The sequence below is a fragment of the Doryrhamphus excisus genome, linkage group LG15 (assembly GCF_037039965.1).
Source record: "Doryrhamphus excisus strain RoL-2023G ecotype Guam linkage group LG15, RoL_Dexc_Guam_v1.1, whole genome shotgun sequence".
NCBI lineage: Eukaryota > Metazoa > Chordata > Actinopteri > Syngnathiformes > Syngnathidae > Doryrhamphus > Doryrhamphus excisus.
Window position 1 is genome coordinate 10,212,866 of NC_136371.1, and position 27,195 is coordinate 10,240,060.

The window sequence follows — 27,195 nt, forward strand, 5'->3', positions numbered from 1 at the left end:
TCATTCATTGTGGTTGCCGCGGTCACCATATCTTATATCTGTCTGGGTTACCATATCCTCTAAAGTGCTGGAAAACAGTCAGTGATTTATAACAAATTGAGAGTACAGCCCCACACTCACACATAGACACATATGAGCATGCACACAATTACAAATACGCAGGTCTGGGGACCATAGTGTTTCTTATTGACTGAGCAACTTGAGCAAAGAGGATGAGGAAAGTCAAACAGACTGGGCTTTGTCTTGTTTTGTCCTGTCCCAGACACCATACGGAGACTCCCAGCATGCTCTGCTCTAGGTTGCCATTGGAGACTGTGTCCAAGTGTGTTGGTTAGAGGATACCCAGCAAGGACCCGCAACAGTTTTAATAAAAGTGGACTCTCTTGAGAAAAATCCTCCACTATTTCTGACAGTTGCAGACGATAGCCATCTTGTCCTGTTTGTGGAGCTTTTACTTTTCACAGCACAAATACACAATTCACTATTTCATTCATTGTAGTTTTGCAATGCAAGATAATATACAGAAAAGTAATGATGCAGCACAGGTTGCTCTGATTTTGTCTTTATACTTCTCACAGAACCTTAGAGGCATATTTGCATCATATATGTCACAGTTCTCAATTGGTATAATTCCTCGGCATCTTGGTTACGGTGTTCCGAGCTTCAACGTTTGGTGGTTAGGTATTACATTACTAGTCGATTGATTGTGATAGCTCTAGATGAACACCATGTAGCTTCCTCTGCTTTATGTTGGATGCCATGACAGATTCCGGGATCATATTGATATTGCTCAAGGAGCATATTTACATGGTATCTTGGATGTGACGTGGGTTACAGTTCTAAAGTTGAAAATGTACATGCTGAGGGAGATTATTCGTAGTTTGTTGTTCTCCTGTCATGGATTCAAACTACATGTGGTCCTTGGTTCATGGACTTTTGCTCTTACGCACTGCTGTTCATTTTCTGTACACATAGAAATAGAGAACTAGTAAGACATAGTCATGTTGCTATTCTGACAGGAAGAACATCACTTTTCTTCTTTCTTCACTGTAGTTAACTGTAGGGCAGTAAGGCAGTGAGGAAGACTTGTCTGGTGGCAGACATAAGACATAAGACGCTCATTGGAGAAATCAACATTGGCTGCATGCCCAGTCCAAGCTACTGAAGTGCAGCGACCATCATGAAGGATATAGTATCTGTGTAGTATCTTTCAACATGAAAAATATTCTGCTCCTATGAAATGGACAGTAACAACAGCATAAGCAGTGTAGTGCTCCTGATTGAGACTTGTTCACTTCATGACCTTTTTATTACCTTTTTATTTAATTATTGTATTTAGTGTAGGTATTTGGTATAAATTTCTAATTTGTCTGTTCTTTTCTTCTCAAGGTCAGTCCCTCGGTGTGAAGGCTTTTTCATCTTCCTCTCCGCCCTCAACAAATCTGCTCCTCTCCCCTGGTGACAAGCTGACCCTTCTTTGCTCCGTTGCTGCCGACAACCTGCCCTCCCTGTCGCTCGAAGTGTCCTGGCTGGCCAACGGCCGCGATATCATCACGATGGAGCGCAGCGGGGTGGTGATCGCCAATGTGTCTGCCAGCTCAACACAAGGGAACCGCGGCGAGGCCAGCCTGGAGCGGATCGGGGCAGACGGGTACAGGCTGACGGTGAGACAGGTTAGCGTGGAAGACGAAGGGACGTACACCTGCCGCATCCGGGCCTTCATCTGCAAAGGAGGGAGGAGCACGGGCGGAGGGGGGCGGTGGCACCTGGCGAGTGAGAAGATGTCAAGCCCCGTGATGGTGAAGGTGTCCCAAATCAGTGAGTGAAGAGACACACTGTCACACTATACACAAAACTATAGAACTACAGAAATTGTCAGTGTACAGTTTTGATAAAAGTATAGACATACTGGCCTGTGAAAATATCTGGAAACACAACCATCATTGGCCAATCACCATTGGCAACACCAATGAGTTCACATCACGGTGAACATGAGCAGGTTGTGTCTAAAGTGTCAATATTGTGTGTAAGCACAGAATGTTAGAGGAATTTTTGCCGCTCCTCCGTGATGACATCCAGAGCTGGTGGGTGGTACGCGTTGAGTTCTTCCACTTCCACCATACTTGGCCACTCCATCTCCTTCACATCTAGCTTCCTCTGCTAGGCAGTTGGAATTTTGGAGGTGTGTTTGCAGTTGTGTGTGTGTTGTGTGTTTCCAGAGGAAGGGGATCATGCTCCGACTGCTTTCTTTACTGTAGGCAAGATACTTGGTTATCTTGTGTTGCCAGGCATTTAGACAGTAATGGCTGTGTGTACTGGAATTTCCATACTGCAACATGAGATATTTAGCACACAGAAAGATTAAAAAAACAGGATGAAATAAATGCTTTTTCCAAAGAGTGCCGAACAGTTTGTTTTAGCATGACTAGTTAGCATGACTGGTTAGTTCAACAGTAGCCTAGAAGGAAAGTAATTCATCACCTCCCTCCTCCTCCTCCTCCTCCTGGGAACAAAAACCACTCAAGTCATCTTGACAAGAATCACAATTGAACAGCCTCATAATTCCTTCATCACACACTTTGGCACTTCTCTCCGTCTCTTTCGTTGTCGCTCTTTGCTGAACGATCCTCTTCATTCAGTCCAGCCTTTCCAAAGCCCTTGGTGATAGTACTGATGGATAGATAGAGACGGTTGGTGGTCTGAGTAGTCCCAACAGAAGCTGTCCTAACGCTTGATCAAACTTACTTTAGATGTGTCAGAGATTGCTGCATACAAGACCTATACTCGTCCACATCAGTACTTCATGAAGAGACACGCTAAGCATCATGGGAAATGTATTTTTAGCCATAAATTAGCTGCATCACAAAAGTTATGTTAATTTGTAGCAGCTAGTTATGTAGAAAAAAAGTGTATTGCTTGATGGCAGTGCTTTGCGTCATGAACCCCTCTACAGAAATCAGTGTTTTCTACACTTCCGCTTCTTAAACTATTAAGGACATAGCAAACAGCCGCTGCGTATCAAGAGCCGATCGGATCTACTCTGACCCCACGCACCCACAGCATGGACTGTTTTCTCGCCTTCATCGGGGAGAAGGCTCTGCAGCATCCGCTGTAGAACAACCAGGTTTAGAGACAGCTACTTCCCCCTGGCCATCAGACTGCTTAATGCCAAATAAGCCCCTCTACCTGCCCACACGCACAAGCAAAACTTTAAATTATTATTCATTCATTCATTCATTTTCTACCGCTTTTTCCTCACGAGGGTCGCGGAGGTGCTGGCGCCTATCCCAGCTGTCTTCGGGCGAGAGGCGGGGTACACCCCAGACTGGTCGCCAGCCAATCACAGGGCACATATAGACAAACAACCATTCACACTCACATTCATACCTATGGACAATTTGGAGTCGCCAATTAACCTAGCATGTTTTTGGAATGTGGGAGGAAACCGGAGTACCCGGAGAAAACCCACGCATGCACGGGGAGAACATGCAGACTCCACACAGAGATGGCTGAGGGTGGAATTGAGCCCTGGTCTCCTAGCTGTGAAGTCTGCACGCTAACCACAAGACCGCCGGGCTGTAAATTATTATTATTTATTCAAAATTATTTGAATTATTTGTGCAATTTACTGTTTACGCTGTACATTGTTGTTCATATTTGATGTCATCTATTTATTCTCCACATTATTATTATTATTATTTATTATTATACGGGAGCCAGGCAACGACATTTCGTTGGCAATTTCACTGCTGTGTTATTGTGCAATGACAATACAGGAAGTCTATCAATCTATCTATGATGGAATGGAATATGTGCCCACTGCTGAAACCTTTTTAATACGTTGCCTTGACTAGGGTTAAAACGATAGAATCTGTGTCCCTGTACATCAGCCAGCGTAAGCCATTGATCCAGCGTAATAACATGTGAAAGTCTCAAAAGCCTTCAGGATGTATGTTACATTTACAAATACCAGTCCCCTTAATGGACGGACACACATGCATAGAGGCTGCAACCAAAATCGTATGAAGGAATTGATGTTGTTGGCATGCATGGCATTGTGTGTGTGTGAGTGAGAGAGGTGTGTGGTATTAAATACCTATTGTATGTGAGAATTAATTTAGTTTCAGAGCATGTTATAGAGCATATGGCACTGTCTAACTGGTAGAGCAGCTCCGTTTTAGCTTGGGGGTATACATTCCTACTGCAGCTACACACAGGAATACTTACACACACCCAGGAATACTTTCATACACAGCACGAGAAAAGCATTTCTTCTGATGGTTCATCCTTATCCTGTTTGTGACTGTGTGTGTGTGTGTGTGGTTATCTGCTGGCATGCTGTCACCAGTCACTTCCTATTCTATTGATGCGTGCCCTTGATGTTTCACTCTATTTCTATGCTACAAGTACAACCTACCATTGAGGACAAAAGGTTTTTTTTGTTGTGGGATTTGTTTGGGCACGTGGATGCAGTTTCTGGAGGCAAATTTGCTCACCTTGGGCTGCACTTCCAAGTGTGTGTGTTGTTGTGTCAGCTGGAATTGTTGTCGATAGAGCAGCTCAGAATATGTCAATGTTCAAACAAACTTTATAGAATAATACTTCCTGTGTTTACTTGTGTGTCGCGATGTAATATAGTTGTGTTTTCATTATTATTGTTTTGAGGTGCGGTCCTAGAGCTATAGAAGGTGTGGCTCAGACAGACGGTGATGTCAAAATGTTCCAATACGACCGATCGCTGACTTCTGGATGCAGAAATGTATAACCCCCGGATTCCTGAGAAGCTCCATGTTGACAGAACAGCTCAAGAGGCTTATGTTATCTGCTCTTCATATCGCACATGCCTGCCAAGAGTGCCAACGGTGCATCCGTACTCGGTTGTTTTGGCACGACACCACGTTCTTCTCCTCCCAAATGGCAGCTTGGTAATGCGGCAGAGACCAAACCACTAACAACAAACAACTATTTGGTTCATATTGATTTGGTCCTTTCTCCGGGTACTCCGGTTTCCTCCCACATTCCAAAAACATGCTAGGTTAATTGGCGACTCCAAATCGTCCATAGGTATGAATGTGAGTGTGAATGGTTGTTTGTCTCTATGTGCCCTGTGATTGGCTGGCGACCAGTTCAGGGTGTACCCCGCCTCTCGCCCGAAGACAGCTGGGATAGGCTCCAGCGACCCTCGTGAGGAAAAAGCGGTAGAAAATGAATGAATGAATGAATGATTTGGTCCGTCTTTTACCAATTATTAGATCAATCTAACCAACAAGGTTCACAGTAATCGATTAAGAAAATAATGGTCAGCTGCAACTGTTTTATGACGTGTTTACAGGGAATGACATGTGCTCTCTGCTGGGATAACACACCTTTTGTCAGAGAAAATAATTCAAAAAGATGGACCAAAATTCATCAAATTTGCAGAGCTATGACTGCTAAATAGTGATCCACTATGTGCTGCTCAACCGCCGACTGCATGGTGTGCCTTGTTTGCCAGGTGTAGATGCATTTCTGTGTGTTGACTATAATGGCTTTTATTATCTGCATTACCACCGTGAAGTTGCTGCTTTTCTCCCCTTGTTAGTGAAATAAAAAACAAGTATGTTTGCTAATAGTATGCTCATATAAAGAGAAGTTTGTGTAACAACTTAGTAATGCAGTTATTGGCATTGACCCATTTTGGTCCTTCAATTGCTGCACATGAAATTAGTCTTCTGTTTTTAGTGCTTGTTTTCAGCGTTCTTCTTATCTCGACTCTGCTAAACTCAAAGCAACATCACATGACAGGTGGCCTTGGTGGTGGGCAAGTGGGTAAGGTCATTTCGAAATACTACCGCCATCTTCCTGGTGTCCTGATCTGATCACATTGTTATTTCACAGCTTGATATCGACCCTGTGTTGTGCAAATGCCTTTTTTTTAAATGCTTAGCAGAATGGGAAACCTTTAACCAACACATAGCAAACTGGGTGGGCGGTTCAAGCCCTGATCAAATCAGCGTCACACCCACGCTCGTGCTGGAAACACAAAAAGAAGACGTGTAAGTGACGGCACCTTTTTAACAATTCATGTGTCATCTGCTTGTCTTTTTTTTCTTGTGAGGGAAAGAATGGTTTACTTTTTTGTCCTCAATTTTTCCAGAAGTGGAAGACAAACAAATCTGTTCTAAGCTTGTTTTTGTGCACCCTCCCTCAAAGAATAGGGTAATATAACTTTATAGTTTCCTTATTTAAAGAATTTAATGTATATGTATGGAATGTGAAGCGAAAAATGTTATTCTGGAATTCTCTGGTTTCTGGTTCTGGTTCACATCAAATTTTGGGGCGATTTTGGACCGATCTAGTTGAAGCTGGTGCCGGCTTGTGTTGCTTTACTAAATAAGGCATTCCAGTGACTGAGTGGCACATGAATAATTGCCAGGGAAGCTTCACACTTCCTCATCCATCAAGTGTGTGTTTACGTGTGTGTGCACACGCGTGTGTGTGTCTCCCAACAGATGGTGACTGTGCATGCGGGGTGCTGTGTGTGTTTGTGTGCGCTTCTATGACGTCCAAACGACATCACTCCAAATCCCGTCCATTGCCAAACACACAGAAGTGCACTCCTTTTGGATGCATGAAATAACACCCCATGCAAATTGTTGTCCTGTTTATCTTATACAGTATCTTGGTAATAATCCTTTTGGAATGAGATACTAACCCAAATTCATAAACAAAGCGGTAAAATATTAGGAACGGCTCTCGGCCCAACACCTCTCCTCAGGCTAGTGTGTGCTCCCTGAAGTGTAACAACGCAATCTGGAGGTCTGATAGAGAGATGCAGACCTCATCTTCCACAGTCAACAGTGTCATTTCCTCTCTCTTCCTACGACCTGGCTCCATGGATCTACGGTCCAAAGCACAAAGCAGCAATCATTGTGCTTTACTTGTCGAGTGGCCACACCGGACAAAACCTGGCACTGGTGGAGGAAATAATGTGCCGCCAGGATGGGCAATCATTTCTCCAGAGGGCAGCTCAGTAGCTAACTGTGTTATTATTAGAAGGGTGTTGTTGTTGATTATAAAAGCACTGCTGAAACACAAGCACTCTTTAGACTTACACATTTTAATAACAGAGCTGTAAATGGTGATAATTACATATACGTACAGCGGAACCTCGGTTAGCGTCCACCTCGGTTAGTGTCCGCTCCGGTTTGCATGTTTTTCTGGTAATGTAAAAAATGGAACTAATTAATTAGGCTAAGAAAGGTTCCACTGTGTGGTATTAGCACACTAAACCCGCCCACCTTTTCCAGGTATAGTGGAACCTTGGTTAGCGTCATAAAAACCAGGCTGAATCCTAGTGTGTCTGCCAAGAGGAGTAGAATGCAGATTAATAAATACACTTATATATTGGGACCTTATATTATATATATTGGGCTTTTCAATTGATCAAGTAAACATATTTGCTTCTGCTTTTCCTAGGACCCAGCTTCACACTGGCGCTCGAGTCCATCCTTCAACCCCAGATGACCAGTGAACCAACAGAGTTGGCTTGTCGTGTGACCAACATTACACACCTCCCTGCGGGGGGCCGCCTTGGTGTGACATGGGAGCACATCACCCTTCCTGGTACTTTTCATTTCACAAAACGGCAATTAGTAAAGAGGATGTTATGCTTGTAATGGAGTCGTTCATTCTGATAACCTGCAGGTGCTAGCAGCGATCCTCAGGCCACACATCCCATTGGCTCCTTGGACGGGTATGGCAATCTGTTGCCAGGAGTACTGTATTCAGACAGACTGGACAGCGGCGTGATGTCACTAACCCGAGTCCAGCCCGACACATTCAAACTGCGATTCCTCCGCACTCAGGTAGGAAAAGAAAAGCTGGGCTTCAAACCGCATTCCGAAGTTTTGGAATGGCTGCTTCATAAAGTCCATCCTTCTGCAGGAGATCGACATGGGGCAGTATGTTTGTATCATTTCAACGTGGAGTCCCAACAGCCAGGGAGGCATGGTGAAGACCGCAGAGAACCAGAGCTCGCCACTGACTGTGCGGTGGGACACAAAACGTACGGAAGTTTTTATTGTCTCCGCTGTCAATGCACGTGTTGTCTGATAACACCATGACTTTTGCATTAGCTTTCTTTAGGAAGCTTAACATTTATTCCAAAGCGACGGGTCCACTTCTGTGATGTGATGTGATCATGCTCTTTAGTCATAGTAGCCTTTCTGTTAGCGCTGTTGAATGAGCTTAATGTCCAACATTTCATTTCTTGACTTCAGAGGAAAATCCCTCAACAGATCTTTTGTTGTCTGCTACGCTCTATGCCCCCCTCCCCCCCATGCTGACTTGGTGCCCTCACTTTAGCTAATTGAGCCATGATGTAACAGCATTGCTGTGTGTGCTCGCATCTGCTCTGAATCAGAATAACTCCATGGTGTAATTGCTTATCTCTTCCTGTGATGGGGTTCCCCCCTCAGGGGAGCGTATCCTTCCGCCCAGACTGAATGATGTCTTTCATAAAGATAAGGGGTCGTTTAATCGATCTACTGGTGGATACTTCCAGGTCCGTCGCTGAACGTTGTAGCCAAACGCATTCGTGAGGCTTCTGTGGGCGGGGCTACCTTCGAGATGAGCTGCACAGTGGCAACGGAGAATCTGGGTGAGGCTGGCTATTCGGTGCTTATCCAATCACAGGAGAGCCTAGAGAGCAATGTGAGGACTATCATGACTCTCAGCCCTGACAACGTTATGCAGCACGGGGGAGCCACAGACCCCAACAGGAGGTGAGTACCTGCTCGGAAACCCCGCCCATTTGGCTCGCTTGAACTCTTTCTGATCCCTTCCACCTCATCTGTTTTATTTCTGGCCATTCAGAGACAGTCTGGTTTTGGTGAAGTCCAATTCGGCCGAGTTTCGGTTTCGTCTCGGTGGCGTCCAGTTGTCAGATCGAGGTTTCTACTGGTGTGACATCACCGCATGGACAAAGCAACAACCAAGACAAATGTGGACCAGAGCCACCAGTGCTGAGTCCAACAAAGTCAAGATCGACTTCCAAGAGAACGGTGGGTTGACAACGGTTGCGTTCCCACACTTTTGTCAATGACTGCCAACACAAAGCAAGATGTACAGTACAGTATGAGCACATACCTGGCCTACTTTTACATTGTTTGATGTGAATGGGAGCTAGTCAGAACAAAGGTGTAAGACGGAGTAAATGTGCAGTTTAAGAAGATCACATGAACACTTGAAAGACGTCTGTAGGATGAACAGAGGCGGAGCTAAGCGGGTGAAATCTATGTAGCGAAGGCGCCCTTGAACGCTCCTTCGCTGACTTCATTTTTCTCCCCCTCCCTTTAACTTTCCTAACTCCCCCCCCTCCCTCGCTGGGATGTCTTCAAAGTGAAGCCCTCGGCCAATCAGACAGCTGCACAGATCCACACTGCCTTCACATTTGTGTGTGTATTCTTTCAGGCGTACTTGTGTATGTCCACGTTGAACATTTTTGCCCCCCCCCCCCCCCCCACACACACACACACACAGAGTACACATGTAGGCATAATGTACATACAGGCATTCATGCTGAGGTGTTTGCACGTACGTCGTGTATTTGCCTTGGGGGATGGAAATGTAAGCACAAACTACACATTTCTTGGTTCCAGCTGTTTCTTAAATGTTTTAGGAGCGTATGAAAATTCTCATCAATTATAACATGCATCTGAAGATGCATACAGTATTTCTTAACGGAGTAAATATTTAGTAGACGTTTACGAGTGAAACACTTTATGGTTTAATAATACAGCTTAAGGCTCTTAGTGGAATAATTTGATTACCTTCATCACTCCTCACAACGCTGTGTGGCGTAGCACATAATAGCATAATGTCACAGATGAATAATCCATTAAGCCAAACATTCCTCTCACATCCCTATAGATTTACCATGTCCTCTATCCAGTGTAAAAAGGAATTTCTAAGGAATCTCCTGTTCTGTTTGTACAACCCGGGTCAGATTCCCCACAGCTGAGGCCCCGCTTTTTTGACTGGGTCTCATTTCTTTGTAAAATAATTGTTTATACCAGGGGTGTCCAAAATATTGGCTTTGTTTGGCTTGAAATAAGATATGAGAGTAAATTTTGCAAAAATGAGTAGTTCTTGGCCATTTTCAATAAAAGATCAGCATTGGTATCAGTATTCATGGATTGTCGGGATTGGCATCGGCAGCATAAAACCGGAACATCCCGAGTTATTTGTGTTACAGGCAACAAAGCACATTTTATTTTGATCTCCTAAAAATGTTGCGGTTTTTCTTGTTTAATTGTATTTTTAGGACGTGCCCTGGAGTCACACTTTGGACACCCCTGGTTTACATACTGTATATGCATGAAATGTGGATTGTCAAATATAAACACGTTGGAACACCACAAAACCTCCAAACGGCCCATCAGAGTAGGATAATGAAGTTCTAACTTTCTAAATTCATTATTCCAGACATCCTAATGCCATCGGATGATGATGTGTGTTTTTTCCAGCATTATGTTTAAGTAAATGCCAGCATTTGACAGTGTTTGTTTTCTAGGACCTTCCTTCTCCATCGCCATACAATCCGACACCACTACTGTTTATCCATGGCAAACAGCCAAGATGAAGTGTTCCCTCAGTGTCTCTGGATCCTCACCAAAGACTGGTACAACACACACACACACCCATAGGCGTATATTACAGACATTCAAAGTCACCTCTGGGAGCCCAACCCTCACTAAAAATGGACTTTTCAGTAGTTGGAGTGCAACTTATAATGTGATGAGCTATACCTATACAGCAATCCCTCAGCAGTTTATGCTTCGAATTTTGTGGCTTCACTCTATCATGTTTAAAAAAATTTTTATTAATTAATCCTGCTATTTGGGGGTTGAATGCAGCCTATTATTAGTCTAAAAATATGCACATTTAAGCTAATTTTACATCAGTTTTGCCTAAAATAAACATTTTCAAAGTGAAGTAAAATACACATAAGGAATTCAGAGTATGCATTCAAAGATGCTGTAATATGTAGTATTCTACACTGGTCACAAGGTGTCAGTGATGTTCCGGTGATCAAGTCATTAGACTAACAACAGGTTTTAATCACAGGCACAATAATCCCTAACATGGGCTACTGTTGTGGCGTAACACGACAAGCTAAAACTCAATTTGCCATCACTTCCTGTCCACCACCCCCTCAGCTCCCCCAGCATGAAAATACATTTACAGCAATACACATGAGCATGAGTCTTAATGACAGTATGTCTTAAATGGCTTATTTTCTATTATGTCTACTATGGTGACTATAGGGATGTTATTTCTTGTCTGGAGGGCTCCAATGTTGAAAACCAGAAGGTCTTAAACAAGTTTTCAATGTTTGAAAATATTGACTTTATAAGTAAGGAATTCTACTGAATTTGTCATCATTCAAATTCATTTATCACAGTCCAATTAACCACAATGATTGAGGGATTGTTGTATCAAGTTGTCTTTTAAAATGAATCAAAAATGTAAAAATAGGTTCCCAATGATGGTGTGGTATAATGGCTAACAAATTTCATCATTCATAATCACGAGTCATAACATTTTCATTTCATGTTACTAATGTTGTAGCTGTGATTCCACTCTCTGTCGCTCTCCTCCTGTCTACTTTCACTTGTGCACACACAGAAATGCATGCTACAGCTCTTCTGCACCATTTGCATATGTGCAATGTTAACCCGTCAGTCTGTCAGCAGCACTGTTCATAACAATGCTTTGCACTTCAAATGGTTTATGAGTGAAAGTGACAAACACACAAGCTGTCAGCTACTAACTCGGTTGTTAAGCCGCATTTTGTACCTCACTAGAATAATATAAGACGCTTGATGCTTGCCTCGTTGTAACAGAAAAATGTCAAGTGCCGGCCAAATGAATGAATTGATCACCATGTTGTGCCTGCCACACTGCACCATTGCACCGTCTTTTACCACCTGCTTTTCTACGAGCCCATCCATCTTTCCTTTCTTCCTCATGCTTCCATTCAGTTTAACTTAAACCTGTCACATGAGCTCATGTGCCGTTCTCTGCCTCGCTCAACCCATCTGTTACGATCCCTCTTCATCTCTCACCTCATTTCTTTACCAGCCGCCTCATGCGTTATATATGAAATGCCTTCAGCAACTTCATCAAACACGATACTCCTCACCCACTGATGCCAGGTTTGTTTGGTGTGCTCAGCGGGATGTCATTTTGCTGTTGTACTCGCGCATACATGTATGTAAACATGTTTCTTTGCACCCGCGTGCTCGCAGGAACTCATCAGAAGATTTTGCCAATGTTTTCCCTGCAGATAGTCATATTATAATATTTCCTGTTTCTCTCAAATTCATGATTCCAAGAGCAACATGTGGGTGATGTATTTGGTGATTGTATGGAAACTGCTGATGTAGTGACACTCCCAGAGGCAGGGAGTGTCACTAACCGGGTTGAATGGCACACAGGTTGAACGTTAATGGACCAACTTGCAGCTTGGTGTCATGTGACATGCATCAACAAAGGTGTGACACTTTTGCCAGCCAAGCCTTTGCTTCCTCGGGTGTTCTAACTGTACTCGCCAGCGAGCAAACACCTCATATGGGTGTGACAGCCTTTTCTTTTGTAACGTTCAGATAAAATATCAGATGTTGGGTTATTGGGGAATATTAGTGAAAAACTATGTGTGCACTTGCATGCTGATACCAGCACACTCACCTTTTGTAACTCAGACTACGGGTTGAGCAACTGTGGAGCTACATTCCTGAGAAGCTTTTGAAAATGTCTCTCCTGTTGGTGCTTGTTTTTATGATGGGCATTATTAACACAGAGGCACATGCACACATTTTCTACTCCCTCACTGTTTTGGCAGTTATACTTACTGTTGTGCTCTTTTAACTGCAATAGAGTATGTGACAGGATTACTAGAATGCACCAAGATCATCTCATAGGGGCGTCCAAACCTTTTCCAGCCAGGGCTACATACTAAAACATGAAAGGGCCACTTTGATATTTTGTGAGGCAACATGCGCCGAGTATAGTATACTTCCTACCACAAACATTCCTTCTACAATGACAGCATTTCATTCATATTATGAAATGGGAGGGAGGGGGGGGGAGCGCTGCGCCGGACTGCGCTGCTCACGAAAATTGGCCACACTTTGTTGGCGCAGCGCTTCCGCCTGGTCTATGAAAATAGAGCCCTATGTGTCTATACAGTCTGCCGTGGCGCTGTCATGAACTTGGCTTGTTTACGTTTATCATTTATACCGGTATAAGTCATTTTGTTATCATTGGATGAATTTATTCCGGTATTCCGCTATACATAAATGATCGCCAAGTTCTAATAATATTTCAAGAATATAATGCATTTCAGCTTTGTGGTAACAGTGAAAAATTAATAGTATGAACTTGGGTCTTTGCACTTTTTTCCCCATTTTTGCTTTTTTTTTTCTTTATTTTTTTCTTTATTTTTTCTCATAATATTGTGAGAAAATTAGATAAATGCGTGGTTCCAAATATGGTTACATACTAGCCATGACGTTACAGTGCAAATTAAACACATCCACAGACACACGATGCATGTGTCACCGTCTTTTTAACCTTGTGGTGTGTTCTCCCAGCCTGTCCCTGCACGACTGGAATGACTGACATGTTGCAGTTATGGCAATGTGTGTTTGTGACTCACGGCACACTTTTTTGGTAGAAAACGGCATCACCACAACAGAGATTGCTATGGCTTACCTGTTTTGGATCCTGTCCACCTCAACACTTGCAGTTTGTGATGATAACAGGAGTGACAATGAGGAGATGAAGCTGAAATGATGTTCTCTTGGCTTCCCAAGAAGATGCCAAGCTGAGCGTAGGAAAGGGAAACTTTGCTGAGCCAAACACAGGGGCAACTTTCACCCACTTATGTCACGGATTCAAAGCAAATAACATTCAGATGTTTGGAGAAAATCTAGCAGGTGATTAACACCTGCCAAATTGTTGCTTTGGAGAACCTCTGATAAATGCATCGTATCCCCTTCTCTTGTCTTTGGCTCGCAAGTCTTTCCTCCCCCTTCTCGCCTTCCACTCTGCTCTCACCAAATTACCCAGCTGTCTTTGCCGGGGAGACAGGCAGCCGTTAATTAGCCAATCTCACGCTCCGTTAGCCGACCGGAGAGACAGAACGAGGTAGCAAAAGAATAGGTGGCGACATGGAAAGAGAGAGGGTGTGAATAAGGGGAAAGTGGAGGCTGCTAAACAGACTGTTAAAGTGAGCAAGAGTGGTGGCGAGTGAATAGTGAAGCCAGTAAAGAGAGGAAGAGGAGGCTTGAGAATGCTGTGCAAAGTTTACCGGATTGGGAGAAAGAGCTTGTTGAGAGGGGAGGAAGGGAAAAGTGGCACAAAATTGTCTCCCTTCGGTGGCATGTCTGTGGCGATGAGGACCACTCACTGTCATGCTGCAGTGAAGAAAAGTTTTTTGTTGCACAAACAGAAATACTGAAACCCAATAAATTATGGTGGAACCTCAGTAAGATTTGATTTTCACCAAAAATATTTTGCACACTGTCTGCTATTGTATGGCCAATCATTACACCTAGAGACATTTTCTATGCCGCTTATTCTCATTGGAGTCAAGGGAGTATGCTGGAGCCTATCCCAGCTGACTTCGGGCACACCATGGACAGAATATATCTGCTTTAAATGTGTTTTTTATCCATCCATGCTGGGATAAACAGCTTTCATGCACAGAAGTGGAAATAGGATCCTTTGATAAGAGTTTCATGTGACTAAGTGGTGTCATTTATTTATTTATAATAAAAAAAATCATTTGTAACATTCTGCGACCTCCAGATGACTTGAATAATAACTTGCTTTTGACTGGAAGCATCCAAAGTCTTGTGCCAGTGGTAAGATAAGGAAGGAGAAGAGCAAGGAAAAGTGCATTTGATGGTAAAACTAATTGAATATGTTGAGCAGATTGTCCTCAATAGCAGAAGAGAGCAATGATTTTCACTCCATTAGTCCTACAGTTAAGCAAAACGATGTAGAATTGAAGAAACCCTCAAAGTTTTTCTGATTGTGGAAATATCAAGTGCGGCTCTTAATTATTTGTTGAAACTGGAAGAGAAACAGGCCAAATGCCAAGCAGGCCAGAGCAAGATTTCAGCTCATTTACTGGAGATCTTTTTCAGCGTGCAGCAGTAATGAGGGAAGCATCGCTCCCCGCCAGCTTTGTTTCCGAGAGGCTAAATGGTGTTTTTATCTTTTGTTGGGATTCCACTCTACCAGCACCACCCTGCTTTATGGAGCGGAGAATTTGCAGCCATTTTCATTATAAGCGCTGGTGGTAATTGTCGTTCTTTTGCGTGTCTGTGTTTGAATTTCAGGCAATTTGGAGCCTCGGAGCCTTCTCCGGGGATTAATCCTGAGAAATCCAATCAGGCTGTTTTCATTTCCGCAGACAGCCATTTTCGTTTTATGAGCTCAGACCGAGAGCCAGATAGTCAGTTAGAGGCCCGCTGTAGTTCTAACTGTGCCATTGCAATGCCCCGCCTTCTCTGCTTAATGAAGCAACCACACCACCTTAAAGCATGTAATGAAGCCTCCATTGTTGTTGGAGTTCTGCAGTAGCCAGGCTCACTGGATCTTCCTCTATTGCTGCATACGGAATCGCACACAGTGTCCATCTCAAGTGAGCCTGTTTATCGTGTGTACCCATTTATCCGTTTGTGAGGTCAAAGGCTACCTCTTCCAAGCATGCCTAAGACAAGGGTGTTCAAACTTTTTCGACTTCAGTATCTGAACAATGCTTTTTGACATGTCTCTTATACTCGGATGCCAGTTTCCCTGGTGTCATTTCTCCATAGCGCCAATGTCCTGGTGGAATCCTTCCATGTGCTCATCACTTACTTCTCCACAGTTCAATAGAAAGAAATCTAGATGGCATCTACATGCAAAGTGTATCTTCAGTGGCATATTGCAGCCAAGGGCTTTGTAGGACTTTAGGAGGTTTGCCACCAGCTGCTTATAATTATCTGCCTTGTCGTTTCCAAGAAACTCTGATGCAAACGTCAATTTCTGCTGCCCTTCATGAAATCTGTCTACATGCATGAGGAAGTAGAGGCTTTAGAGGCACACGCAGTCGCTCCTTCCTGCTGTTGACGTATGGCTGTGTGATAGAGAAAATAATCTCAACACACACTAAGTATTTAAAATCATCTTCTCCATGTTCATTTTCACTCCTCACCACTGTCAAGAACAAAGAAAGTCATAAATAAGGGGTTGGGGCGGGGGGGCATCTGTAAGAAAGCCACAGTATTCTAAATATAGCTTCAGCATCGGTGCCGTCACCAAAAACAAGCAACCTGACTTCACACACCAGTCCTGCGGAATTATGCAAAACGTGTCTTTGATCAGTCGCGGGAAAGGCGGACAGTAGCTTATTATCGGAACGTCAAAGAAGAGCCTGTCTTGATTTTAATGAACAGCACGATTATAGAAAGGATAGAGTTTTAATATCAATACAACTTAACAAATCAAAGTCAATGATAAACAGGGAAGTCGTTGTATAAAAGACCCAGTTATTGATTATACCCACCACTGCTGTAGAGTTTTTTATGGACAGAACACATGTAGGTCAGTTTCCTTCAAACATGGATGACCTTTTGGAACAAATTAACACAGACTGCCGTTATTGCGTTTTTTTTTCTCCAAAAATGTGGTTGATTTTGGCCTATTCGTCAAAAATATTGAAAGACAAGTCATATGTTGGATTCTACACTGGTCACTAGGTGTTAGTAATGTTGCATTAATGAGGCAACTTTTGATGAGAAAGACATTCAGAAAAAACCCTCCCATTTCATGTGGAAGTGGTAGTTTTTTTGCTTCATACTTTCATCTTTTTCCCCAAAGTAAGCTTGCGTCTCTTGTATCCCAGCAGTGATCTCATACCCTCCATGCAGCTAGCTAAAGTGCAGCACTGTCCATTATTTTACAGATGCATGTGTATGCATGCCAGATGCATGTCAGAATTGTTATTGTCGCAGGACTACTGCCCACAAGACAACAAGAAGTCACATTTTAGTCTCACAAGACCCGTATTGTGGTAGTATTTTGAAGTGTAATGCAGAAATAGCCACAATAGAGTGTAAGATTAACACAGATGATAGAAATAAACAAAGTATGATTTGAGCAGAAACAATTATAGGATGCCTGGTGGGATACATTTCCAGTTTCCTTCATGCCGGTGATGCACGGTTTGCTGTCTTGCCACACATCACTCCTCAGGTCATGTTGAGTCCAGGCCACGGGAGTTGATTATCCTTCATCTTGCTCATCAACACCACATGCTCTCCTTATATTGGAGCTCGTGCCGATGGGAGCTCTAACTGATAGATGGCCCAGGCCTGCTGCCTAAAAGGCTCCCACCTTGCCCACCAAGCTTCGTGTACTGTATGGGCAATATGTGTGAGATGAAACTGGCTTCTTCTTTTTTTCCTTTTTGTTTTGTAGCACATTCATCTTCTTCATCACTGCGTTGTTTGGAGTTGTGAACATGGCAGGACATGCCCCAATAATCCTGGCTATATATATATATATATATATATATATATACCGTATTTAGTATGGTCAGATTTTGAGAAATGAAGTTACCAACCTACTTACCTTTTATCCCAGTTCCCTATACATGCGGTCCTGGGATTGGAACGTACTAACTTTGCACACTAATTTAGTATTATAATAATATTATCAGGCTCGGACAAACATTTTTTTAAATCGTCACTTCTATTCTTTGTTACACCGGTGTGGGGGAAATGTGCATTCCTGCATGAAATGTCAAGCTTCTAATAATCTCTAAGGTTGTGAATGTGTCCTGATTGCTGATTGAAAGAACCAGGAAAAGGGAGGGGGGAAACCAATGTGTATAGCACCACCGCTTCGTTATTCTCTCAACATCCGGCAAAAGCCACAATATTTTATATCCACACAAAAACATCACAATCTGCATGATACATAACCTGGAAGAGTTTGTAGACAAAATGTCTTTTATATAATGTCTCTTTTAATATGTTATTTTGTACAGACAGGGCGAAATAGTTTTAAAGTGGTATAGTGAGATTATTGTTACTTTTAGTCTGAGTCTGGCACCCTTCACGACAATGGCTGCATAATTAGTGCAATATATGATACTGTGGCCACTTCAACATTAGTGCTGCTTTAGGAATATCTGAAACTCGAAGAATAGCTTAATTATGCAGATTGTTGTAATCATTTTCTTTGTTAAAGTCCGTAATGCGGCTTGGTACCTTGCTTTTTTCCCAAACAGCGGCCCTGAGTTCCACACACATGCCCGAGATCAGGGGTGTCAAGCTCGGTCAGGTATTTTTTGGTGGCAGGAACCATGTGGGACTTTTCTCAATAATGTTTGTCAGACCTTCACTCCTCAGCAAATTTTGCTGAATCACGTTTCCAGTGTGTGCGGTCAGCGCCAAAACACGGTGTCCTCTCTCTGCCGTCCTCGGGCATCTTCATCACCATCACCCCCGTCCTTCAATTTAGTCCCATATAACCCTGTGAAGTGAGACGTTCATCCCCCATTCTCATTTTGAAGCATGATATTTGATCCCTGGCTCCGTCGGCCAAGTGGAAACATGAGCTTGGCATCTCTGAATCTGTACCATAGTTGACAGACTGTAGGGCTGTCACAAATAGCACATTCACGGTGGTAGCTAATTTTTTTCATTAACTCATTCAATCCCAGCCGTTTTTCTAAATGTATCCCCCTCAGTACCATTTTAGATGATTTGGACTGATTTTTCATGGCACAGAATATTGTTTTCCAAAAGAAAGATGAGACTCTCGTCTTTCATTAGGAAAAAAAAGATTGTTTTTGCTGTTTTCCATTCCATTCTTTAGTAATCAGCAGTAGAACTTGGGTAAATTTCAGGACAATATCACTTATAATATCACAAAACTCACAATATATGTGTCTTGAAAGATCCAAATAATCTAAAACAGGGGTCTCAAACATGCGGCCCGCGGGCCAAATGTGGCCCGCAGGACACTAGTTTGAGGCCCCCGCCTTGATATGAACTTGCGGCCCGCACAAGTTTGATATGGATGCTGTATGGTATCATGTACCCAGAAAAAAATTATTACGTTTGATTAATGTTCATGTTAAAGGTTAAATAACTGTTAATAGTTATCCTCCCTATCCGTGTGGAAGTGGTAAGTTTTTGGCTATTTAAGTTTAAAGGAAATAACTTGAAGGCAACCGTTTAGGTCGCTAGCTCTCTAGTTTGTGAGTTGTTAGCATGTGTCTCAAGACCCGGCAGTTGCGCAATATGTTGTATAATAATTTGTCTACCCACCAACTATATGTGGTTTCTTAAGTTTTTATTATTTGCCGTATTATTATTATATTTATTTATTACTGATTGATTGATTTTCTTTATTCTTGATTTGTTTATTTATTTTTCATCTTATTTTGTGTAGAAAAATAAAAAGTAAGATATTTGAGAACAGTGGAATGTTTTATCAGAGCTTTTCTTGTAGAAAATCGGAACCAAAGCCAAGTTTATTCATTTTTCTGTTTTTAATAAATGCGTTTTTGGGGTTTTTTTTGGAAAAACCTGATGCGGCCCCGTCTCACCCAGACCCTAGCTCCAGTGGCCCCCAGGTAAATTGAGTTTGAGACCCCTGTTGTAAACAATAGCTGGATTTGGAGTATCAGTTGTGTGATGTCAGGAAAATATGTTTGTTATTGCACATACACAATGTTTTTATTATTTGCCATTTTATTATTATTATTATATTTATTTTTTTTATTACTGATTGATTTTCCTTTATTCTTGATTTGTTTATTTATTTTTCATCTTATTTTGTGTAGAAAAATAAAAAGTAAGATATTTGAGAACAGTGGAATGTTTTATCAGAGCTTTTCTTGTATAAAATTGGAACCAAAGCAAAGTTTTTTTTAATTTTTTTGTTTTTAATAAATGCGTTTTTTGGGGGGGGTTTTTGGAAAACCTGATGCGGCCCAGTCTCACCCAGACCCAAGCTCCAGTGGCCCCCAAGTAAATTGAGTTTGAGACCCCTGATCTAAAATGTTCGGTACTGAAGGGGTTTCTTTTGAAAAATGGCTGGGATTCAATGAGTTAATCGAGATTCATTAATTTGATTAAACATTTGACAGATAGATAAATGTCAATACATAAGGATGTTGGAGGTGGTATTCCATCGTACGACCAGGCCAACATGTACCACGACTGTGTTTTAACGACGTAGCGCTTGAATCCCAAAACCCTTTCGGAGCAGCGAGAGCGAGTGAGTGAGCGAGCGAGAAGTTGAGATGTGATTCATTATTCCGCTGCGGGTGACTTCACTCTTTTCTCTTCATTATGTTCGCTCCATTCTCTTCTCTTATCCACCTCCTTCCTTCATCTATCATTTTCTCGCCTAACGCCCACTGCTCCTTAACACTTTTTCATCTTTGTTTGTCTTTTTTTTCCAGTCATTTGCAAATCCTCTCTTTATTTTATCATCCGCAGTGCCTATTTGTCTCCTAAATGACAGAGAATGACTAAGGCTTCATGGGGTATTTAGTGTGTGCGTGCACGTTTGTTTGTGTGTGCATGTTTGTGTGTGTCGGAGCAGTACAGTTCTAATAGTTCCTCTCTCCCTGACACACTAATGACTAGTTTGTGCTTCCTTCTCTCTCTCTCTCTCTCTCCATCGCTCCAGCCCTTGCTCTTGGAAATAATAAGCTTGCTCTGCCCCCCCCCCCCTGCAAAGATTACATCTATTATCATAAATTCTGTCTCGTCCCTGTTTGCTTCCTTTTGTCATCACCAGCATCCTTTTTCTTATGCTGCCTATCCATCTGTTTTTTTCACCCTCCCCGGGAGAGAGGCAGTCGCCCCCTGCGTGCATGTTAATGATTAAGCCGCTATGGAGGTTCTGATTCTGGGCTGATCTCTGCAGGCGTATGTCATTCTTGACATCACGGCTGCACCCAAAATACAAAAATAGCTCCCGTTCCATAATCTAAAAGGTAACGCTTCTCTTTTGATGTTAAACACGGTGCATATACACTGCTGTTAATCACGTGCCAGGCTGACAGCAAAGGTATTTTGAGGAAACTCGACCTGTGCGGTGTCTGTATGTTTTTGGAATAAATAGTCACTGCCTACTCAAATTGGTCTATGGCAGTTCTTCTGAAGTATCGGGGCGGGGGCTGGCGAGAGAGGCACCGGGGACACATCACATTTCTTCGAGGTTGGCAGGTCTGTTAGTGAGCCAGCAACTCATACAGTGGTTTGTACAGTCATATAAATATTAGGTTCTCAATAGTACAGCGGTCCCTCATCATTTCATGCTTTTCTAAAAGATATCCATTATAAATCGTGCTGTTTTGTGGTTAAATACAGCCTATCACTAATCATAAATATTCATATTTAAGCAAATGGGATGTATTTTTTGGGCTAAAATAAGCATTTTCAAGCACATAAATGGCTAATTGAATTAACATACAAATATAAAGCATTCAGAATATGACGTGATGATGACATGTACTATTATATACACTGGTCACTAGGTGTCAGTAATGTTGCTGTAATGCACACAAGCACCAGACTTGATTGCGGGAACAACAGGCTTTTATTGCAGGTTTGAATTATCTCACAATAGGCACAATAAACGTCCACGCAAAGCTACCCCGAAACGAGGGCAAATACTACTAAATCTCTAAACAAAACCGAAAACAGGACAGCTGGTCAGCATGACAAACAAAAATTAAAAACTCATAGAAAAACATAAAAACCAGCCTGCTGCTCAGAGTAAAGCCAGCAGCGAGCAGGAAGCAGCTGAGTGGCCCTGGAGCATACCGAGGTGGAACCAAGGCTGCCGCAAACCGAGGCAGAGCTGAGAGCGAGAGCCAGAACAGACCTGCATCCATTTATATGCTCCAAGAAGGGGTGGGGCCAATCAGCTGCTTCCTGCAAAAACAAGACCTGAAACATCAAGCAACAAAAATAGTGCTCACACTTAACATTTACACATGCGTGTATTATGAAACCGTTTTTGTGGTGTGCAGTGTGTCCCTGAATGCATCGGGTGGTGTTTTTGTGACAATGAGGAAGTGTCATCCCCACAGTGAATGGACTAGAGGCATGTGTAAAGGTGGCCGTAGGAGTGTTATAGTAAATTGTCTTGAGAGCTCTAATAATTCATTCATTCATTCATTTTCTACCGCTTATCCTCACGAGGGTCGCAGGGGCTGCTGGAGCCTATCCCAGCTGTCTTCGGGCGAGAGCTGGGGTACACCCTGGACTGGTTGCCAGCCAATCACAGGGCACATATAGACAAACAACCATTCACACTCACATTCATACCTATGGACAATTTGGAGTCGCTAATTAACCTAGCATGTTTTTGGAATGTGGGAGGAAACCGGAGTACCTGGAGAAAACCCACGCATGCACAGGGAGAACGTGCAAACTCCACACAGAGATGGAGCTCTAATAATGATAAAAATTATTTAAAAGGTTGGAAACCTGGTTGATGTGCTCAGTATGAAAATATTCAATTTATAAATATGGAATTCTACTTCACAGAAATTCACTTATCACAGTCGGGTCTGGAAGCGGTAAACAACCACAAAAACCAAAAAAACCCCACATGAAAATCCAAACCACGATTATACGGAGGTGGATTGATGCGCAATTCCACGCCTGGGTCTGCTCTCGTTCATCCCAAAGGTGTTTGAAGGGTTGCGGTCACGTCTCTCGGGTTCTCACACGCCAAACCTAATCCGAGCATGCCTTGATCTTGCTCGTCTTGTTATGCTGATGTATTCATCTAATGACAGAAATGAATACAGTAGCTACCCCGCCTTTTGTTGGGGGGGGAGGGGAGGGTTGTTGCAGGAACAAGTATTTGGGACAATGTATTTGTAAATACAAAGGGACCTTTTTTGTGTTGTTTATGTTGGGTAGATAATTGAGCTGTTGCTAAGGCAAAAATATATTTGTGTCCAAAGTAAAAATGATGCTTGAAATGTATCATTTCACAAAAGGCTTTTTTAGTCTGGAACTGATATTGTCCTGAAACTTACCTATGTTCTCCTGCTGATTACTAAAGTATGGAAAACAGTATTCATTCATTCATTTTCTACCGCTTATCCTCACAAGGGTTGCGGGGGGTTGCTGGAGCTTATGCCAGCTGTCTTTGAGCGAGAGGCGGGGTACACCCTGGACTGGTGTACCCCGGCACTGTGCCACTCACATTCATACCTATAGACAATTTGGAGTCGCCAATTAACCTAGCATGTTTTTGGAATGTGGGAGGAAACCGGAGTACCCGGAGAAAACCCACGCATGCACGGGGAGAACATGCAAACTCCACACAGAGATGGCCGAGGGTGGGATTGAACTCAGGTCTCCTAGCTGTAAGGTCTGCGCGCTAACCACTTGACCGCCGTGCAGCCCAGAAAACGGTATAAACAACCTTTTTTATACTGGTTTCTTCTGGTAGCATCCATGTTTATATAGCCATACAACACAATAATCTGTGTGCCTTGAAAGATGAGTGAAAATCATCTTGAATGACCAGTACTGACGGGGTTGTCTTATGAAAGATGGCTGGGATTGTAGCGAGGAAAAAGCAATTTCTTGAGAATTTTTGTCTAGTTTGCAGGATCGTGATCCACTGTCATTCTGTGCCATTTCAAAAACTGGTCCTGGTGTCTTTTTCAGACGACGTGGCTTACGTGGTGCGTTGGTTTTTCACACGTCTCCGTGGCGCAGAAACCACAACTCAAGTAGCCAGCATTGACCGCTTTGGTGTTGTGAGGAAAGAGCATCGCAATTCTTCCAGCGACCTTTCCATAGAGCGTGACGATGCAAACTCCTACACATTAAACATCCACAGCGCTCATGATAGGTGAGTATGGGTACCCTGGTGTTTCCATACACGCTATGTTGTTGTAACAATCCCCATATGGTCTGCCTTCTAGTGACAGTGGGGAGTATCACTGTGTCGCCACCCCCTGGTACCTGTCTGCTTCCACGGGAGCCTGGACTCAAGCTGGGGAGCTGATGTCATCACGGATCTTCCTGACGGTCCGATTCGCTGGTGAGGAGTGGGCTTTATGTTTCATCATGTTTCTGTGTTATGTGACATTGCTGTGGTTCTGAGACAAATTCTTTCTGCTTCCAGTGTGGGAGTCCCTTAAGTTGCCTCTCTTGTATGGTGTTTCTGCATCAGTAGGTAAAGTAACCTTCATCCACCCTCATAAAGACCCACATGTCTTCTGCTATTGTCAATGCACTGTCAATTTAATTCAGGCAAAAAGATTAATATAGCCCACAACAATCAATAAAATATTGTGTGTCTCAGTGGCGGATAGCAGGGTATGCAGTAATGGTACACATTGTCCAATATTAAGATCGTGTCCCAATACTTTTGTCTGTATATTGTAAATGGACAGCATTGCTTGTCTTGCTTCAGAGCCAGAGTGGCGGTGTTCTATAAATTAGACAGTAGAATCTCCTCTGCAGCATGATGTTGCTGTGGAGTCTCTTCAAAGTAGCAACACTGCTAAAGGAACAGCGTGATATTATTTTTAGCCAGCAAACACGCTTCCTAAAAGGGTCCTTGCGGTGGAAGGAACCACGCAGAAATCATTTTAGAACAGGCGTGGGCAAACTACAGCCCGCGGGCCACAACCAGCCCACCAGAAGATACAAGGTCTGGAATAATCCTTGTCCTGTCTCTAGGTGTCGGCCTGTTCTCGCTGGTCCTGGGTCTGGTGTGCGCTCAGTGCTGCTGCCGCAACGCTGCACACACTCCACGTTCACGCAACAAACTGATGGACCTGGAGATGGACTGACAAACACTTTCCCCTGCGCCTTCACACTGCAGCGCTCACAGGAAACACAATGCGCACAACAGACACACTCCCGTCAACGACTTCTGGGACAGCCATTTGTTTCCAAGCGGAAGACGTTGGGAGTAACATGGACGAAGACATTGTAACGCTTCGCCGGGCGCTGGGAACCATTACAGCTCTGCAGTGGAGGAGCAGGGGGGGGTCCTTACAACTGGGAACTAGATCTTAGTTTTCAGTTTTTCTTTCATAGACACAGGAGATCTCACTGCCACGTGGAAGGACCACTTCCCCACCAAACACTAACAAAGCAAGGGCTCAGGCTGGAGAAGAAGAAACCCCTCAAATGTGCAGCTGGGCTTTGGGGGTTCAGTTTAGTCAGCCTGAGCCTTGTTCCTTTTGGCCACTCGGGAGGAAGCGTTGTGCCACAACGGGCCGCAGAAGCTTTGTGTCCTCCAAGCCTGCGTGCGAGGGATTGCACTACCAACCCAGAGTGTTCCTACCTTAACAAATGGACGATAACTACCTTCTATTCTCAGCTCTAGTCTTTTTCAAATTAAGAGATTTTAACGTCAGAGACATTTTTATGCTTCACGAGGAGACATGCAGTCAAGTGTGTTTGTGCGTGTGCGCAATGTCATCACAGAAATATATTGTGTGTGTGTGTTATGTGCACAGCGTGCGTGTGCATGGTGTGTTTTATAGCACCGAGTGAGCAGCAGGAGCTGTTTTCAGGGTTACATCAAACGCTCCCAAATGGTACTGTCACTCCACTAATGTAGGCTTGTCATGTGGTGAACCCCCCCCAAAATGAAATGTCCCTTTTATTTAGCCCCTGGTTGAAATATTTCACTTCGCAGAGTTCCTCTGTGCCGTCTGTAAGAGAAACAAGGCAAGTTTACTCCACACTTAACTGAAAATCCCAGAAATCCCCCGAATTTCCTGCCGTCTGTTGTTGGGTGTTGCAAAGAAATGAACGCGTTGACGGATCATGTCGGCCGTCTGCGTCGATGCACGGCGAAATGTGTTTGTTTCGAGCTGCAAGGTGTGTGTGTTTTATAGGGCTTTCAAATAGTATTTCAATCAAATGCAGTCTGAACTTTAGGAGCAATATGGCGCAGCGGTTGTTTTTCCACTCTTGAGTCTGAGTCCTCAGGGCATGATTGACAGCGCCTATGAAAGTGCGGCTGCAATATTCAAATGAAGCACAGGTAGTCCTCGGGTTACGTACGAGTTCCGTTCCCAAAGACATATCAAATACAGTCCTAAGAAGATTACCAGGAACACTGGGGGGTGTTATGAGGAGTGAGAGACGGGCTTACTCGGGGGAGGACGTCTCAATATTAAAACCGCTACGCTGCTTATGCTGTTATCGCTTTCCGTTTCATAGGACATTCACACATCTTTTCACATGTTTTATCGATGTTGGTTCCTCCGTGATGCCTAATTTCAATGACACTTTCAATTTATTTTACTGCCCCACTGCCTTACCCCAAATTTGAGGTATTGCTGTTATTATGTCTACTGTAATACGTGTGTAAAGGTAAATATTGGAGTGTTATTTCATGTCTAAATGGCTCTATTCCACTTGTAAAGAAGGAATCCTACTACTTATGGTCGCGGTAAACGAGGGACTACTCTATTCACACGTATTCAGTAGTTCTTTTTGTACAGTATTAATAGTGGCAGCGCGTACGTAACCATGAGGACCACCTGAATATGCAATCATTATTTCACACACACAGGCAATACAGCAAATATTCTGTGCCAAATGCTAAACTTTTAACACAAAATGCCACTAAGACTTCCCTCCTTTCATGCTCTGTCATTTTATTGCCACAAGTGTGATGAACTGTATTTTTTTATGAATAAATTTGTAAGATGCTGATCTCCAATTGCGTGTTTAACACCCCCTCTATCCCAAACAAGCAGCTCTAATAAAGCTGGCGTTTCTTCGTGACGTCTCTGGATGTGTGTATTTTGCAGACAAGATGGATTAGTGTGTAAATAAGGCCGTCTGTGTTGTTTGGCCGGTTGGTTGGCGGGCGTTGGGGTGCTTGGCCCGCCTCGCCCCACAGTGGCCCCCTCGCTCTGCTGAAAATGAGGTTTTTTTCCAAAGCATCTGATGTGGTCGTGATGAGAGTTCCCACACGGTGACAAATGTGGGACGAGATGGTTTTCGTCAGCATGCGGGGGTTTTACGCGATCAATCTATTTTTTTTTTTAGTTGGAAAAAAAAAGTTGCTGCGGAATGTTTTATTATTCAACACTGGGCTGCATCTTGTCACTGCTATGCCACTGCT

General features: G+C 43.2%; 1 protein-coding gene across 1 annotated transcript in view; it reads left to right on the forward strand.

Annotated features, from left to right (window-relative positions):
• ptgfrnb (prostaglandin F2 receptor inhibitor b) overlaps positions 1-26,942 on the forward strand; it is a 37,350-nt gene extending 10,408 nt beyond the window's left edge. Inside the window, exons 5-15 of the mRNA XM_058051799.2 lie at positions 1,390-1,818; positions 7,459-7,605; positions 7,687-7,847; positions 7,927-8,047; positions 8,546-8,765; positions 8,857-9,044; positions 10,556-10,663; positions 23,760-23,946; positions 24,020-24,138; positions 24,223-24,273; positions 24,783-26,942. Of these exons, the coding sequence (XP_057907782.2) occupies positions 1,390-1,818; positions 7,459-7,605; positions 7,687-7,847; positions 7,927-8,047; positions 8,546-8,765; positions 8,857-9,044; positions 10,556-10,663; positions 23,760-23,946; positions 24,020-24,138; positions 24,223-24,273; positions 24,783-24,895 (1,844 nt within the window). The 3' untranslated portion in view covers positions 24,896-26,942. The remainder of the gene's footprint in view (positions 1-1,389; positions 1,819-7,458; positions 7,606-7,686; positions 7,848-7,926; positions 8,048-8,545; positions 8,766-8,856; positions 9,045-10,555; positions 10,664-23,759; positions 23,947-24,019; positions 24,139-24,222; positions 24,274-24,782) is intronic.
• Positions 26,943-27,195: the final 253 nt, after the last annotated feature.